This window comes from Microtus ochrogaster, chromosome X, assembly GCF_000317375.1.
Source record: "Microtus ochrogaster isolate Prairie Vole_2 chromosome X, MicOch1.0, whole genome shotgun sequence".
Lineage (NCBI taxonomy): Eukaryota > Metazoa > Chordata > Mammalia > Rodentia > Cricetidae > Microtus > Microtus ochrogaster.
The window spans coordinates 57,833,098-57,851,167 of NC_022026.1; the positions used below are offsets into that span (position 1 = coordinate 57,833,098).

Sequence of the window (18,070 nt, forward strand, 5' to 3'; positions counted from 1 at the left end):
TTTTTTAGGAAATTCTATTTTATTTACTTACTGAGACGGTGTTTTTGGATCCTTCTTCACACTCTCCTGAGTCCTGAAATTAATAGGTCTGCCCAGCCATACCTAGCTATTTTCTTGAATTTCCTTTTAAACATTTGTTATTGTTGTTATTGTAATTTATGGTGGAATGTAATGGTGCGTGCACACCTTTTATTCCAGTGCCAGAGGCAGGCAGATCTCTATGAATTTGAGAACAGCCTGGTCTATATAGTCCAAGGCTATACAGTAAGCTCCTGTCTCAAAGGGGGAACGAGTTCTATTTATTTTTATTTGTATGCGTATTTTGCCTACACATTTGTGAGTGTATTGTGTGTATGCAGTATTCATGGAGGCCAAAAGAGGGGTGTTAGATCCCCAGGAACTGAAATTATAGTTGTGAGCTGCCTTATGGGTACTGGGGACTGAACCCAGGTTCTCTGCAACAGCAACAAGTGCTCTTAACTGCTGAGCCATCTCTCCAGCACCCTTAGCTATTTTCTCAATTTCTAATGTTCCGTTAAGTTGACTAATGTCGAATAGAAAGTGATCCTACTTCAATAGATTCTCCATAAGCATGTGTCAGTTGTGTGTGGATGTAATGAAAATCCTCTTGAGATGATGTAAGAAGTTTAGTATTATAGCTTAGTGGCAGAGTGCTTCCTAGCATGTGGAACACACTGGGTTTGATCACCAGCATTACAAAAGAAAGAAAAGATCACAAAAGAATGGTGGTCCTAAGGGATCCTGAGAGACCTGTCTTTGGGGATAATGCATTTTTTAGTGTAAAGTTCATATACAGGCTGGCTATGGTAGTGCATGCCTATAATCTCAGCATTTAGTAAGCAGGGAGAAGAGGATTACCCTAAGTTTCAGGCCGGCCCAGGCTAAGTAGCGAGGCTTGTCTTAAGACATACACATATAGATATATACTCATAACTTTGTGTGAGTGTTAGATATAGGCCAAGTTTCAGCTATAGTAATATTAGAAGCCTGGGGCTTCTCATTTGTTGTTAGTAAATAAATCGCTTGGCTTTTTCGTGGACTTACTCCATTATTAAATGATGGTCCCATGCTATACCACAATATGAAAAGAAACAAAATCAAGATTGAAAGAAAAGAGGCTACCTTCCCATTTGGACAGAATTTTGTACATTTGGCACTTAGAGATGGGTTCTGGACCGCCCCCCCCTCCCCGATCTTGAGATCTTTTAGATATGATATGTGTTTTTGAATATTTTTATGGAGATGACTTAGTATGTCTATATGTCTGTGATCTGAAGAAATCTAGGGTCTTCACCCTTCCAACATTCTCTAGCTTTGAATTCAAAATTATCTGCAGTCAAATCCTTACTTTGACAAGCTGCTGGCTTTCTCTGTTATCCTTTAGTAAATGAGATATCCTTATGAGATGCATATTCTTACCTAAAAACTAGAACTAATAATAATGTTTGTTGAGTACTTCATAATTCATAGTGTTAATATATCAAGTCCTTAATTGAAATATTTAGAACAATTGAACAAGAATGATAGTTAATTGCAGACAAGAGAAACAAACAGATTGAGAAAGATTTAAATAACTTTTTATGAAGAATGGGGGATCACAGCCACATTAGCAGCAGTTTGATTTTAAAGTTGGTATGTAACACAAAACTTATTGGAGCCAGCATTTCTTCTTAAAATTCCTAAAATTGCTCGTAATTTTGTCTTTTAGTGACTTCAGTATATTTGCATATTTGACTTTTCTTCATTTTACGCATGGATTGCTTTATTTTTATATATTAAAAAACCATGTAGTTGTGTTTCTGTAAGTTCTATTGGTGCATAGTGTTTCCATTTACTAAGCAGTAGTGTCTGGAACATAGTGAATGTTAGTGACTAAACCCAGCATTGTTTCCTAGGACAAACCTTACATTTCCACCTCTCTGCTGCTCAGGTCCACATTCTTTATCTCTTTCACTTACAGGCCTTTTAGTCTAATCTAGGTAGTGGTGAGCCTGGGGAGGTCAGAGGACAACTTTTTGGGAGTCTATTTTCTCCTTCTACCTAAAAACATGGTTCTGGGAATTGAATTCAGATTTCCAGACTCGTATAACAAGTGCCTTTGCCTGCTCAGTCATCATCTCCCTTGCCCTTGGTTTTGTGAGACTTAGCTTGCTGGCATCGAGTTCACAGTAATCCTTCTGCCTCAGCCTTCTGAAGGCTGAATTACGAACATTTGTCATGTTGCCTAGCTCCTAATCTGAGTCTTACCCAGATTTTTCTATCTTTATGCTTGCTTTTTTTGGTCTTAAAATCCACATTGATCTGATCAATTCTGATCATTCTGAACCTGCTTTGAGATTGTGGACCTGACAGAGGGCAGATGTGATGTGAAATTTGGCTTTCCTAGTGTTCATGACCATCATCATAAATTTAAATTACTCTATGATAGCTGAGGTGGGGGTTTCTGCCATCCTCTCTGGTTCTGAATAATGTATGGGTTGTATACCCCCAGGGTATCACTGAGGCTGAACGAGAAGCTTTTGAGCTGCTTCCAGATGATGAACGTCAGTGCATAAAGTGCAAGACCACATGTTTCCTATCTGCCCTGGCTTGCTATGACTGTCCAGATGGCCTTGTCTGCCTTTCTCACATCAATGACCTCTGCAAGTGCTCCAGTAGCCGACAGTACCTTCGGTAAGTATAGGGCCTACCTGAAGGAAGTAGGAGGGTGCAAAGTTGGGCTAAAATGTGCTTTTTCTGGTCCTTTTCCAGGTACCGATACACCTTGGATGAGCTCCCTGCCATGCTGCATAAACTGAAAGTTCGAGCTGAGTCCTTTGACACATGGGCTAACAAAGTACGAGTGGCTCTGGAGGTGGAAGATGGGCGGAAGCGCAGTGAGTGATTGCTGGGGTAGGGTGGTGGGGGTGGGGTTGGAGGGACTCTACAGACAAGTTCTATTCCTCTTTTCTTTTGTATCCCTGACCTTTTCCTTCTACCTTTACATATGCTGTATACTCCTTGCTGCTCTCATTCTTCCTCCAGGCCTTGAAGAACTGAGAGCACTGGAATCTGAGGCCCGAGAGCGAAGGTTTCCTAACAGTGAGTTGCTACAGCGACTGAAGAACTGCCTGAGTGAGGCAGAGGCTTGTGTGTCTCGGGCTCTGGGACTGGTCAGTGGCCAGGAAGCTGGGTATGTTGATATGAGGTGTTGCAGCACAGATAGCTTCTGCTACTGAAAAGTATGTTACAATGGGTGGGGTCCAAATAGACTTAAGTCCATGGAGTATTATCAGGAAATTGCCAAGTATGAGCTGGCCTGGGAAGTACTGCGGAGTACAAGGAAGACAGGCAGCTTTTCATAAAGGAGAGCCTTAGCAATAAGAAAACTTAGAAGTATTTATTTTATCAGTGTCTAGAAGATTTGAGAGGTAGGTTAAGGGATTTTGTGGGCAGGGAAGAGTGTGGGAGGTTTAGGGACTGGAATAGGACACAGACAAGAAAACCTGAACAAGTTGCAATAGAGGGTGGATTTGTAAGGGCTGGTGATGTAACTTAATGCTTACCTAGTAAATGAGGCCCTGGGTTCTATCTCTGACTCCATGTGGGTCCGTTGAGGATGTAAAGTCTGGCTTTTGTTACCATTGGTTAGTTTATAAGCGCTTTCATCCTCTAGCTGTTTTCCTTCCTCTCTCCTTCTATCCCTTCATCCCGTGAATATGCTTAGATTTAAAAACTCTCCCTGTAACCTGGTCAGTTGTGGAAACATTGAGGTACAAAGATCAAAGTAGAACAGATTTGGTGAGGAATGGTTTTGGCACAAATGGAAGGAGGGACCTGGGTTTGGATCTGAAATCTCACACATGAAACTCCATAGCCCCGACAGGGTGGCTGGTCTACAGATGACCCTGGCAGAGCTACGGGCTTTTCTGGGCCAGATGAACAACCTGCCTTGTGCCATGCACCAGATTGGGGATGTCAAGGTGAGGAGAGGTGGGCTTAGGTAAGACAGAGTGCATGTGTGAGGAAATAGTGGGAAGTATGAGCAAGTTTTTAGATTTGGGACTTGGAATAGGGATGTGAGTCTAAGATGCTGAGTCAAGAGAGGGCTTGCTCAAGAAAGTAAAAAGAAAAGTAATAAGGGTGTTTGTTGGGCCTGAAACAGTGATTAAGGTTTATAAAAATAAAAGGATGGAGAGGACAGGGGACCCCAGAGTGAGCAAGAGGGTTTATATAGCATAGTACTTCTTAGGGTAGAGGATCTGTTAGTGCTTTGAGAACAGAACCCCATGTAAAGATAAAGTAAAAGTACAGATTTTTTGATCAATCATGTATAAAATTGCCTATGAATGTCCATTTTAATACACCCCCCAGGGCATCGTAATGAGCAGTTAAGTGTTAACAGGAACTGGTGTTTTAGATTTCAGAGAACCAGAGTTCAGTCCATGGTAGATTTTTTTTTTCTCAGAAGGTTGTGTTGGGAGATGCTGGAGCAAGGCTATATAGTGGGACCTCTTAAGTGGCCTCAACTGAAGGATTCGTTCTTCGCCCTCTATTTTGGTAGGGTATTCTGGAACAGGTGGAAGCCTACCAGTCTGAGGCCCGTGAGGCCCTGGTCTCACAACCCTCCAGTCCAGGGCTGCTTCAGACCCTGTTGGAAAGAGGGCAGCAACTGGGGGTGGAGGTACCTGAAGCCCAGCAGCTCCAGCGGCAAGTGGAACAGGCACGGTGGCTGGATGAGGTAAAACGCACGCTGGCTCCCTCTGCCCGAAGGGGTACCCTGGCCATCATGCGGGGACTGTTGGTTGCGGGCGCCAGTGTAGCCCCTAGCCCTGCTGTGGATAAGGCCCAGGCAGAGCTTCAGGAGCTGCTGACCATCGCTGAACGCTGGGAAGAGAAAGCCCACCTCTGCCTGGAGGCCAGGTAAGTTCAGCCCTTCCCTTCCCTGCCATTCTTTACCTTCAAAATTTAGTAGAGAATCTGAAGAGAATGGCTGTGGGTGGCCTTGGGCATCACACCTACCCCCATTGAGTTTCTCTGCTCTTTTGTTCCTTGTCTCGTTTTTTTTTTTTTTTTCTTTTGAAGTCTGTATACGTAGAGGCAGAGGTAGGCTGATGGAAAAGCTGAGAACAGGTGTGGGTGTGTAGCCCAGTACCAGTAGGCCAGCATGTATACATGCTCAGTGCACAGGAAACAAGTAGATGTGAATATAGGTAAAAAGGTACCACACACATGGGGTGTCTGATAGACTTCAGACAGGATACGCAAGTGGTTAGTATGTGAGCTTTTAGCAGGCTGACAGAGTATCAGACATAGGTGCAAGAACTATGGCAGAAGCCTGGCAACTGTTTTTACCAACATAAAATCACAGAAGTGTAACAAGGGGGAATAACAAGAGCCCAGCTGTATATAGCTACTGATCAGACTGGACTCTGATCCATAGGCTATGTGCCAAACTGGCCTGCTCCCCCACCCTTTCTTTTGTTGTTGTTTTTAGGCAGAAGCATCCACCAGCCACACTTGAGGCCATAATCCATGAAGCAGAAAACATCCCTGTTCACCTTCCCAATATCCAGTCTCTCAAGGAGGCTCTTGCTAAGGCTCGGGCATGGATTGCTGATGTGGATGAGATCCAAGTAAGGACCTCCCCATCCACACTTAGACCTTCCATGTAGCTGGAAGGGATGACATACAAGGTTGTACTGTGTTTGCATGTCTAGAGAGGAATGAGGCCCCACATATTGTGAGGAGGCAATTGTTCACGAGAGAGGAACTTCTGAGGCTGGCCTGAAGGAAGTAGGGTTCTGGTCAGGGTGAGGACGGTAGAACATGTGAGTACAAAAGGACAGGTACCTGGAAAGGAAGACCACAAAAGCATAGCTAGCCTGGTACCTCTGAAGACTGACTGACTGCTTTGACCGACCCAGTTAGTAGATGCAGGTGTCATGCATGGTAGAGGGTATTTCTGAGGACAGCGTCAGTTGTTTCTACTTAGACAGAGCATCTTCCTAGCGTAGGTCAGACATGGAGAATTAGTAGATAATTGCAAGTTCATCTTGCCTTTCTCTCTCGCCTGTGCTTAGAATGGTGACCACTACCCCTGCTTGGATGACTTGGAGGGCCTAGTAGCTGTGGGTAGGGACCTCCCTGTGGGGCTGGAGGAACTGAGACAGCTAGAGCTGCAGGTACTGACAGCACACTCCTGGAGAGAGAAGGCCTCCAAGACCTTCCTCAAGAAGAACTCCTGCTACACATTATTGGAGGTGAGGCCTGACGCATTTACCTATATTCTATTTTGCCTAGACTGGCTGTTTCGAGGTAGTTTATGTGAGAATAAGAGTTTTTGAGTGGGCACGGGGGGAGGGGAGAAGATATGGGAGGTAGGGAAGCCTGGTCATTTGCCTCTGTCTGCCTGCCTCAGGTGCTCTGCCCGTGTGCAGACGCCGGCTCAGACAGCACCAAACGCAGCCGGTGGATGGAGAAGGAGCTGGGGTTGTACAAATCTGACACAGAGCTGTTGGGGCTGTCTGCGCAGGACCTCAGGGACCCAGGCTCTGTGGTAAGAAGCTTAGATACAGATCGGGAAAGAGCCTGGTGATGATTGTCTGAACCTTGTGACCGTGGGCAGACCACTTGTTCCCTGAGCTCAGTTTTCCTGCTTTGGGAGTGGGTTGTTGAGGAGGCCAGAGAGCAATGGAATCAGGTTGTTTATGTTCTTCCCCTTTCCTGGGCACGGCAGATCGTGGCCTTCAAAGAGGGGGAGCAGAAGGAGAAGGAAGGGATCCTGCAGCTTCGTCGCACCAACTCAGCCAAGCCAAGTCCACTGGCATCATTGACAACACCCTCCTCTACAGCCTCTATCTGCGTGTGTGGGCAAGTGCCAGCTGGGGTGGGAGCTCTGCAGTGTGACCTGTGTCAGGACTGGTTCCATGGGCGGTGTGTGACAGTACCCCGCCTCCTCGGCTCCCAGAGGCCCAATCTTACCTCATCCCCACTGCTGGCCTGGTGGGAATGGGACACCAAATTCTTGTGCCCTCTTTGTATGCGCTCACGGCGCCCACGCTTGGAAACCATCCTGGCACTGCTGGTAGCCCTACAGAGACTGCCTGTACGGCTGCCTGAGGGTGAGGCGCTACAGTGTCTCACAGAGAGAGCCATCAGCTGGCAAGGCCGTGCCAGACAGGTTTTGGCCTCTGAGGAAGTGACTGCTCTGTTGGGACGGCTGGCTGAACTCCGCCAACGGCTACAGGCTGAATCCAAGCCCGAGGAATCCCTTGCTTACTCTTCAGACGCTGGAGAGGGCGCTGGCAATATGCCGAAGGTGAGTTTCTTAGCCCAGCTCTTAGCCTCAAATTTCTGTCCCCTGACTTGTACATAGGTTTCAGCTCTATCCCTGTGCTCCAGTTTTAACACTTTGGCCCAGCCTTTTTGTTCCATCCTATATCTGTCCATACTCGTAGACCCTGCTCTCTGCTGGCGCCCCATGCTTGCCCTTCCTCCAGGAGGTAGAGTCTCTGAGGTTTGGTGTGGGTGAAGGAAGAGTAGGGCCTGGCTCTTCAGTTCAGTTACCCCCTGCCTTTTCCTGATCTTGATATTTGATAGGTGCAGGGGCTGTTGGAGAATGGGGACAGTGTGACCAGTCCTGAAAAGGTAGCCACAGAGGAGGGCTCAGGTAAGAGAGGTAGGTCTAGCTGTAGTATGAGTGGGGTGTTGAATGGCTATTACCAGTGTGGCCCCCAATGTCCTCAGCTCTGTTCTAGTTGGTATAGGATAAGACCAAGGACAGCCTCTAATCCAGCCTACGCCCACAATTTTCAGATCTGGAACTGCTATCCTCACTATTACCACAGCTGACTGGCCCTGTGTTAGAACTGCCTGAGGCAACCCGAGCCCCGCTAGAGGAACTTATGATGGAGGGGGATCTACTTGAGGTGACCCTAGATGAGAATCAAAGCATTTGGCAGCTGCTGCAGGCTGGACAGCCTCCAGACTTGGAGAGAGTCCACACACTTCTGGAGGTAAGGAATAGGAGTCATTGACATGGCCAGGTCAGGCCAAGTAGGCAGAGAGCTCTCGGGGCCCTGACTACTTGCCTGTGCTTGTCTTTTGAGATGGGTGGGGTCAATGATAGGATCTTGTTATGTAACCCTGAATGGCCTGGTAACTTGTTATATAGTCCAGACTGACCCTTTCCTTGGCGTTGGAAGTGCTGGGATTACAGTCATGCACCATTTACCAGGCATCTCTTTAAAGCTGCCTTTTGGCCTTTTGTGTTCACAGCTGGAGAAGGCAGAGCGCCATGGGAGTCGGACACGAGGCCGAGCCCTAGAGAGGAGGCGGCGAAGGAAGGTGGATCGGGGTGGGGAGGCTGATGATCCAGCCAGAGACGAGCTAGAGCCAAAGAGGGTACGAAGCTCAGAACCAGAAGCCGAGGAAGTCCAGGAGGAAGAAGAACTGGAGGAGGAGTCTGGGGGTGAGGTCCCTCCTGTACCCTTCCCCACCAATGGCAGCCCCAGCACCCAGGAGGACCAGGATGGCTTAGAACCAGTGTTAGAGGCTGGTTCAGACACCTCAGCCCCTTTCTCTACTCTGACTTCCCGGCTGTTGATGTCCTGCCCACAGCAGCCATCTCGGCAACAATTGTGACAGTGGCTGAGCCTAGCACAGACCCCAACAAAGATCCTTCCTTGGCCTCAAGGATCCTTTCTGACCATCAAGCCTGCTTCTTGGAGGTGGGCGGGTAGGTGGAGAGATTCCCCCCTCACCACCATCCCTAAGACCGTGACTTTTATATTCTGACTCCAAGGTATTGTTCAGACCTCAGCTCCTGGGGGCCGGCCCCTGGAGTCCTGCGTCCCTGGTAACCTCTAACCAGCATTCCCAGACACCAGAGGCAGATAGACACAGGTGGGCAGGGGATCGACTGGGGCTAGGCCAGCACCATTCCAGAGACAAATGCAGGGCACATGCAAACTGGGGGACCTCTCCTTTCTCCCCAGTTCCGGCCCTGGTCAGGCCATGCTACACTAACCTCCCCAGCCACACACTCTTTTGCCTCCTGCCTCCTTTTTACTCCCCTCTCCCCTCATCTTTTCCCTTCCCCTTACTGTTCTACCCAGGAGGAGGAAACTTCACATAGCTGTCCTCACTTTTTTATTTGAAATAAATTTTGTTGGGGTTGAACAGGGCTGCCTATGGTCTGAAGGCTTTTGGTGCTTGTCCACACACCCACCTCAACCCTTCCTGCCCATCCTCCCCGTCTCCTCCTCCTGGGTTCATGCTGTAATAAAAGAAGATTGTTGGTGTGTAATTAATTTGTTCAAAAGGAGAAGAAAAAGCAAAACAAGAAACTTTGTTCCAACTAAAGCCTATTTTAATTTTATTTTATTATTTTCCTCGTTAGAAATAAAGCCCTTAGGAATGTTTTTGGAAACATGTTTCTGAAGTGCATTTCTCTTCAAAAGGAGAGTAGACCCTTCCTCGCCTATAAATGGAGCAGCTGCAGTGCTAGTGGTAGTGCCAGGGCCGAGTCCAGGGCGTCAGGGCTCTGAATCGGAACCTTCCCAGCCTCTTCTAACCTTGGAAAAGATCTCTTCCTCCCCCCAGCCATTTCCCTGTCTTCAGACTGGTGGGCACTGGTCCCTGTTGGGAATTTGCACAGCAGCTTCCCCTAGCTTTGTGCTCTTGTTTTCCTGTTCTGAGGGGACTTTTTCTTCATGGCTTTATTATTGAAGTATAGTTTCCATGCTATAAAGTTGAGCTGTTTTAAATATGTTATTTGGTGAGTCAGACTATTCTTAATGTTTCTCTGTTAGTTTCTTTCTGCCCCTAATGAATGTGTGGTTAATTTGTAATTTCTGTGTCACTGTTAAATTGCTCTATTGAGATGAAATTTGAGTACCATACAGTTCATCCAATTCAGTATACAATTCAGTGACTTTTAGTATATTTCAGTCATTGAATGAACCTTCACTGCAAAAAGTTTTAGAATGTTTTTATGACTCTTAGAAGAAACCCCACATTCCCTAGGTGTTCCCTCCCCACTCTCATTTGTCTCTTCTGGACATTTTATATAAATGAAATTATACAATATATGATCCTTTTGTGTCTGGCTTCTTTGACTTGGCATAGTAGCTTCAGGCCTATTAATAGTCGTACAATATAAATTTCACCCTTTTGAACCTGAAAAATGAAGGGACTGTACTTGATTAGGGACTGCCCTCTTGAAGTATGTTTATACACGTTTTTTTGTGGGTATCTGTATGCATTTCCCCCCAGATAAGACCCATCATATTTATAAGGGGGCCTTAACCCTCCAAAGACTAAGAAGCATTCTTTTGTGGTTCTGAGTGTTCTCTAACACTCTGAAATAGAGGAGGAAGCAAAAGCTTGGAGGCCCTGAACTAGCTTCCAGGCATCTCTGACTTCTCCAAGGTTTTTCCTCTTCTCAAGGTTGTATAAGATGTTCTAGGCTAAAGTCAAGTCTTGATCCCCCTAGCTCAGGAACTCAGCATACCGGCACTCTTACTGTGCCCTTTCTCGTTTTATGTTCAGAAAGATCACTTTGGTCCATTTCTCCCCTTTCCAGGATTTCCACTTGCTAAAAATCTAGTGTTAAAGAGATATCTCACCCTCTTTTGGTGACTCTCTGGTGGGAGCATGGCTTAGACCTGCCTCATCTGGTCTTATAGTCTCCGTTGAAAGGTGAACCAGTCAACAGTAAATACCCCTGCCCTGGGTCTATTTTGATCCTAAGTTGCAATCAAGGGGAAAAGGCTGGCCTTTGCCTGCCCATTGACATTAATCATGGGTTCCAATGAGGATTGGAGGTAGCAAAAGAGACACCTGGGACAAGTACCCAAAGGAGCTTTATCTTGACATTTAACTACCACTCTACCAAGCAACCAGGCACTAGAAGAGGCGGCCAAAAGAGGAACTACTTCCCACAGCAGTTCCTAGGCTAGTGAACCGCTCAGGCCAAGGTAGGGGTTCCTTGTGTTATGGACCTATCCCTCACCAATTTTCAGACAGCTTTTCTCAGCTTAGCACTTTCTGCCTTATCCTTCTCATACACCTGCCCCTTTCAGTGTACATGTAGCTGTCATTGATGCAAAACTGTCTTAGGGTTTCTATTACTGTGATAGAAGACCTTGACTAAAAGCAGCTTGGGAAAGAAAGGGTTGATTTCGTTTTACAGCCTGTCATCCAGAGAAGTAGGCAGGAACTGACACAGGCTGTAGAGGAGTACTACTGACTGGCTCAACCTGCTTTCATACAGCACCCAAGACCACCAGCCCAGGGTGGCACATCCCACAGTGAGCTGGACCCTTCAATATCAGTCATCAATCAAGGAAATGCACCATGGGCTTGCCTAAAGGCCAGTCTTTTGGGAGCATTTTCTCAATTGAGGTTTCCCTCCTCTCTCAAAAGAGCACAAAATGAGTGGGAAAGGTTTACCTCAGAGTCATTTAGTTTACAGATACCACCTTGCTGCTACATCCAACCAGACAGTTCCATTCCTGTCAGGATAGCACCTGAGTATTTGGGGGATGGAAAGAGATACTGCCTCTACTAAAGACAGATTATTCTCACCCTCTACCCCTTCTCTTTGAGACACAGTCCCTCTGTGTAGCCCTGACTATCCTGGAGCTTGTTATGTAGACCAGGCTAGCCTTGAACTCACAGAGATCTGCCTGCTTCTGTCTCCTGAGTGCTTGGATTGAAGGTGTGCCACTACATCCAGCATCTAAATTCCTCTCTTGTCCCAACTGTCCATTTCTTTCTGCCTCTAGCTATTCAGTGCCTCCATTGTGCCTTAAATCATAGGTGAAACACCATAGGTTTAGTGAGTCTCCCCCTACCTGAAACTTCCTATATTGAGAGTTCCTAGAGGGAAAAAAAGCAAGAACCAGGCCTGAGTCCTCTGCTACTTCAAGGCTGGGGATGGGGCTGGCAGTCTTGCATAGCTGATTGAGAAAGAGCTACAAGCAGCAGTTGCAACCCTGACATTGCATATGAATTCTGTTCCTTCTGTGCTGTATGATGTCCACTGTTCCAGGGTGACACTCTGGAAGTGGGGCCTGAGTCTGGGCCTTGGTCATCAAAGCCCTAAAGGAAAAACATTAATCATGTGTCCTAGAAGACCAGAAATTACAGTGACGAGAGAAACAAAGTAGAGAATCTTTGTCTCTGGGCACTTAAATCCTGGGTACTAAGCTCCATGTAAGAGATTTTGGCAAAGTTCTTAGATCCCTGGGAGCATAGGCTGTGACCTGTGATTCTTTTTTTTTTTTTTTTAACTCCCCCCACCCCCTAGGTTTTTGAGACAGGGTTTCACTGTGTAACAGACTGGCCCCACAGCGGTCTGCCTGCCTCTGCCTCCTGAGTGCTGGGATTAAAGGTGTGCGCCACTACCACCTGGTTAGGATTGTGTTTCTTAATCTTCTTTAAATCCAAAGCCCTACTCTTCATATCAGAAGGGTTCTAAATAACTGGTGTGCCACCAGAATATTGTTCATGGTGGAACTTTATTGTTAGTAAACTGGAAACTCAGCAATGTTGGCTTGATAGGTAAAAGCCCATGTGGCTAAGGTTCTGAATAATTCCTGTGCCTGTGTTAGGTATGTATTGCTCTAAGACAATAGCTTGCCTGGCACATATCTCTAAAACCAAACCTTTGGAGGTCGGAGCAGGAAGATTCTAAGTTGGAAACTATGCCAAGTTGTACAGTGGGTCCCTGTCTCAAAAACAGCTAAAACTCTTACAAGCAACGTTTAACTCATATATCCGTGGGCTAGAGATCTGGATACAATTTAGCTGAGTTATTAGGGTCATTCACAGGCATCAATCAAGGTGTGAGCACTGCAGTCATTTCCAGGTTTATTTCTGGAAAAATCTACTTAGAACTTGTGTCCTTGGATGTTGGCAGGATTTAGTTTCTTACTGGCTGTTAGACAGAATTCACTTAGTTCCTTGCATGTAAGTAGATCTTTTCACAAGACAGCTCACAACATGGCAGCTTGTTTCTTGAGATCAATTAAAATGGGCAAGAGACAGAAATGAGTCTTTTTAATCTAATCTCAGAAGTGACACTCCATTGATTTTGCAGTTGACAATATTCATTAGAAGCCAGTAGGAGGGAAAGGGGGAGTCTAGACTATATTCAGAAGGAAGGAATTAAGACTAGATGCTAGAGGGTGGCATTCATTGAGGGGTCATCTTGGAGATGAACTACCATGGTTCATTCTCTGGTACTTAACTCATACGTCTTCCACATACAAAATATATTTATTCCTTAAATTCTCTTAAATCCCATTACAGCATTCCCCTAAGGTGCTAAATATGAATGAATTGCCTTGGGCATAATCCCAAGTACTGTTTTTCTCTATGGGTAGAACTGTGAAACTTATAAACACAAGTTCCCAGTTCCTAATAGATATGGTGGGAAAGGCACATATAAGCATTCCAGTGCAGAAAAGGCAGTTGGAAGCAGGAATGGTCTGTAACAAGTCAAACCCAGCAGGGCAAATGAAGTTTCTTCATTGATTCCAAGACCTGGAGATGAGTTTTCATCCTCCTGGCTCTGCTCTCTGGGCTTTTGGTCCCACCTGTGCTTCCTTTTTCATAAGCAGTAGCACATGTTTGCAACTGAGATTTTTTTTTTTTTTTTTTTTTGCTGTTCCTTGCCAGGATTTCGGAGGACCAATGGCTTGTAGTGTCCATGTAATCATTTACCGTTCAAGACAAAGGTCTTAGAAGGCTTTTGGCATGTAGAATATTATAGAAGGAACTATAACCAGATCGGCCTTCAGGGCAGCCCTTACTTAGATCTCACACCTGCCATCATGGTCACATTGTTCAGGAACCTGTAAAGGCGACAGTATAGAGATTGACCACATCTCCAGAATGCAGTATCTCTTCTGAGATTTTCCTCACTAGTGGTGCTTGTTTATGTGGGTCATGAAAATCCTCATGGTGTGTTCATTCCAAGATGGATGACCATCCACATAGGCCTTTTCCCGCAAATATCTTTTCAGCATTTCAGTCTTGTTCTTTCCAAATCCTTGACTGTATAAGCAGACATGAATCAGCTGACAGCTCTCTATCTGACCGATTATGTAATGGTGTTTTTCCTACTGGGAGGATTTCCTTCTCACTTTTTTTCAGAGTCAGCCCTAAGTGGAGCTATAACTCTGAAACTAGCCACTCCTGGCCATGCTAGCATGTTGTGCAGAGCATCTCTGTAAGCCAAGCTTTAGTACTGTATCCCTTAGTTGTCTGGCCCCCAAGAGGACTTGGATGACGTTTTCTCAGATGAGAACAGGATGACAATGTAGCAGGTGTGAGCTTCCAGAACTGCATGTGACTTATTGGACCTGGTACAACAGTTAACACATTGCTGTTTGATGTCATATGCTCAGATGTTCATTCGAAAAAATAGGTCTGCTTTTCTATTTTTATTTTTCTTTGCTTCTGAGATCTTGCCACTTGCAGTTTTATCCTCCATTTTTGTTTGTTTTGTCTTATAAATATGTTGTATCTTGGGCCAGTGAGATGGCCTGATGGGTAAAAGCTCTTGCTTCTCAAGACTGGTGACCTGATTTCAATCCTAGGGATCCATGTGGTATGAGAGAATCAACTTGTGCAAGTTATCGTGATCTCTGTGTGTGAGCATACACATACATAGATGTAATAAAAATAATTTTAAAATGTTGTATCTCTTTATTTTCTGTTAATTCCCAGAAGTTCTTAGTCTGATCTTTCAACTCACTAATTGTTCTTCTGCTATGCCCCTTGTATTTGTTTTTTAAAATAGAATATTTTTATTTATTCTCTGAGAATTTCATAAATGTATGCAATATATTTTGATTATATCCACCTCTACTACCACTTCTAACCTCCCCAAATATATCCACCTCCAAACTTCGCATCTTTTTTATTTTATGTGTATGTGTGTGCTTTATGTATGTGCACCACATGTATGTAGGAGCCCTTGGAGGTCAGAAAAGCCATCTGATCCTCCAGAACTGGAGCTACAGATAGTTGTGAGGCACTATGTGAATGCTGAGACTTGAACCCGGGTCCCCTGCAAGAGTAGTAAGTGCTCTTAAACTGTTGAGCCATCCCTTAATCCCTGTCTTAAGTTATACTTTTGAGTGCAATTAGTGCTGCCTGTATGTGCATGGATGTGGGGCCCCAACCATTGGAGCATGAGCTTCCTACTAGTGGCCATACCAAAAAATGACTCTTCCTCCCCTAGCGGGGCCCTTCTTTTCTTTATATTATGTATATTGTGTGCATTTAAATAAAGTATCCACAAACTGGAAAAATCTCCTGGGCCAATAAAATGACCTAGAACAAAACTTCATTTATAATATGATCCCACTCTAGTTGGTGGACCATAATTATAGTCTGGACCAGCAGAGAGTAGCACAAGTAGGACTTAAATTTTCAGGCTGCCATAAGTTTTGGTGCTAGGAAAACCATACTGAATTAACCATTACTACAGATCTACACGGGTTAATAAATTCTGGTTACTGCAATGGTTCTGCTTTCCATTAAAGAAACCAAACTCAATCTGCCTCTGGAGGTGATCTTATAGTCTCCACTGAAATCATCAAAACATGGCATTGTAGTCTTTATCATCTACATCCTAGTCATTCGAAAGAGGAAATGACCAAGGGAGAGGTTTTTAGAAAGTCAGACACTGGGCATACCTACCCAATTGCAGAAGACACTAAAGGATAAAGTGTAGTCTGAATTTATCCTCAGGAAAGAGGAAAATGACTTAATGGCTACCAGGCCAGTCTCAGCTACACTTCATACTCTCCACAGTTCTTGTGAAAGGGATGGTAATGTAGTGAGTGAGTTGAGTGGTTTTCTATAGCTAATCAACTCTAAGATTCTTTTGCCTTAAACATTTGCATTTCTCTACGTTGTTCACAGAAGTCCTGGTATCTTAACTTCATTTTACAAACTTACTGTTACAGACAGTTGGACAATTGTAAGCTGTCATATGGGTGCTGGGAAATGAACCCAGGTCCTCTGCAAGAGCATTAAGTGCTCTTAGCTGCTGAGCCATTTCTTCAACCCTATCTTTTTAAAACAACCAACTGAGTGTAATTAATGCTGCCTGGATGTGCATGGGTGTAGGGCCAACTACTGGAGTATGGGCAACCTACAAGTGGCCATACCACCAAAGGAAAAATGACTGCCCACCCCCCACCCCCGTAGGGCCCTTCTCCTCTTTTATGCCATGTATATTGTATATATTTAAATAATGTATCCAGAAACTGGAAAAATACCCGGGCCAATAAAATGACTCATTAACTTGTTAAGTGTAAGTTTTGAATAACCAATAAAACAACTTTTAGAAATACTCATAGCGCTGGGCATGGTGGCACACACCTTTAATCCCAGAACTCAGGAAGCAGAGGCAGGTAGATCTCTGAGTTTGAGGCCAGTCTGGTCTATATAGTGAATTCCAGGATAGCAAGATACATAGTGAGACCCTGTCTAAATAAACAAAACAAAAAGCCCAAGAAACTGGGTGGTGGTGGCGCACACCTTTAATCCCAGCACTGGGGAGGCAGAGGTAGGGGGATCTCTGTAAGTTCAAGGCCAGCCTAGTCTACAAGAGTTAGTTCCAGGACAGGCACCAAAGCTACAGAGAAACCCTGTGTCAAAAAACCAAACCAAAAACAAAACAAAACAAAAAACAAAAACCAGTTTAAATAGGCCTGGATGTAGGGGGAGAGACTGGGACTTCCCACAGGGCAGGGTTCCCTGCCCTCTCTCAAGCAGGGAGGGGGAGGGAGGAGGGTGAGTGGGGGAGCGGGAGGGGAATGGGAGGAGGGGAGGAAGTGTAAATTTATGAATGGAAAAATAAAACAAAAAACAGTTTTAAAAAAAGGTCCAAGAAATAAGAGATACTCATAGCTGCTTCAACTAATACAGTATACTTAGTATTAAATGTATAATGTATATAGGATTTCTAATGTCTATTTCCATATTTAAAAGGTATCAAAAACATAAAGATATCACAAGAGAAGATGGCTACAAAATATCTTTAATAAATATAAAAACAAAATCTTCAGTCAAATCCAGCAACAATGACAAGTAGAAACGCCGTAGTGATTTGTTATAAGAAAATGACATTAATAGAACAAAGGGAAAAAACATGAGCACCTCAGTTCATACAGAAAATACATTTCAGATGAGGAAAGATGTAAAGCTAGTACATTCCAAAAAGTTGCAGGATGCAAATCAGTTTTTACACGTTAATAATTAATGATTCAAAATGAAATTGAAAGCAATTCCATTTCCAGTAGCATCTTAAAGAACAAATGCCTAGGAGTACACTTAATTATGGAGGAGAAAGACATAGTGAAAAAATTAAAGATCTGGAGAGAGAACTCAGTGGGTAAGAGCTGGCTGCTCTTCCCAGAGGACCCAGTCTCTGCAACTCATGGCAGGTCACAACTGTCTGTAACTCCATTTCTGGGGATCTGGTGCCCTCTTCTGGCCTCCAAGGGCACCAAACATGCAAGTGTACAGGCATACATGCAGAAAGAACATTCATACAAAAAGCATCTTCTGAAAAATATTTAAAGGTTCTTGAGATAAATTAAAATACCTAAAGAAATGAAAAGATACTCATATTCATGGATTGAAAGACAATGTTAAAATGTAATACTAGCCAAAGTGAGCCACAAATTCAATGTAGTCCTATGAAAAATTCAAACAGCTTTTATAAGAAATAGAAAAATCCAGGGGCTGGAGAGATGGCTCAGAGGTTAAGAGCACTGGCTGCACTTCCAAAGGTCCTGAGTTCAATTCCCAGCAACCACATGGTGGCTCACAACCATCTGTAATGAGATATGGTACTCTCTTCTGGCCTGCAGGGACATATGCAGTCAGACCACTGTATACTTAATAAATAAATAAATCTTAAAAAAAAAAAGGAGAGCCGGGCGATGGTGGCTCACGCCTTTAATCCCAGCACTTGGGAGGCAGAGGCAGGTGGATCTCTGTGAGTTCGAGACCAGCCTGGTCTATAGAGCTAGTTCCA

The 18,070-nt window shown here is 44.6% G+C and overlaps 1 protein-coding gene across 6 annotated transcripts in view; it reads left to right on the forward strand.

Annotated features, from left to right (window-relative positions):
• The window catches only part of Kdm5c (lysine demethylase 5C), a 41,797-nt gene extending 30,137 nt beyond the window's left edge, over positions 1 to 11,660 (forward strand). For 2 of the 6 annotated variants that reach the window (XM_005358894.3, XM_005358893.2), the window contains exons 15-26: positions 2,513 to 2,694; positions 2,773 to 2,897; positions 3,046 to 3,193; positions 3,878 to 3,983; positions 4,565 to 4,923; positions 5,498 to 5,636; positions 6,084 to 6,263; positions 6,422 to 6,559; positions 6,740 to 7,321; positions 7,603 to 7,681; positions 7,819 to 8,018; positions 8,281 to 11,660. In XM_005358894.3, coding sequence (XP_005358951.1) covers positions 2,513 to 2,694; positions 2,773 to 2,897; positions 3,046 to 3,193; positions 3,878 to 3,983; positions 4,565 to 4,923; positions 5,498 to 5,636; positions 6,084 to 6,263; positions 6,422 to 6,559; positions 6,740 to 7,321; positions 7,603 to 7,681; positions 7,819 to 8,018; positions 8,281 to 8,646 — 2,604 coding nt within the window. In that variant the 3' untranslated portion in view covers positions 8,647 to 11,660. The remainder of the gene's footprint in view (positions 1 to 2,512; positions 2,695 to 2,772; positions 2,898 to 3,045; positions 3,194 to 3,877; positions 3,984 to 4,564; positions 4,924 to 5,497; positions 5,637 to 6,083; positions 6,264 to 6,421; positions 6,560 to 6,739; positions 7,322 to 7,602; positions 7,682 to 7,818; positions 8,019 to 8,280) is intronic. The other 4 variants (XM_026784771.1, XM_005358895.2, XM_026784770.1 and 1 more) reach the window with 3 other exon arrangements.
• Positions 11,661 to 18,070: the final 6,410 nt, after the last annotated feature.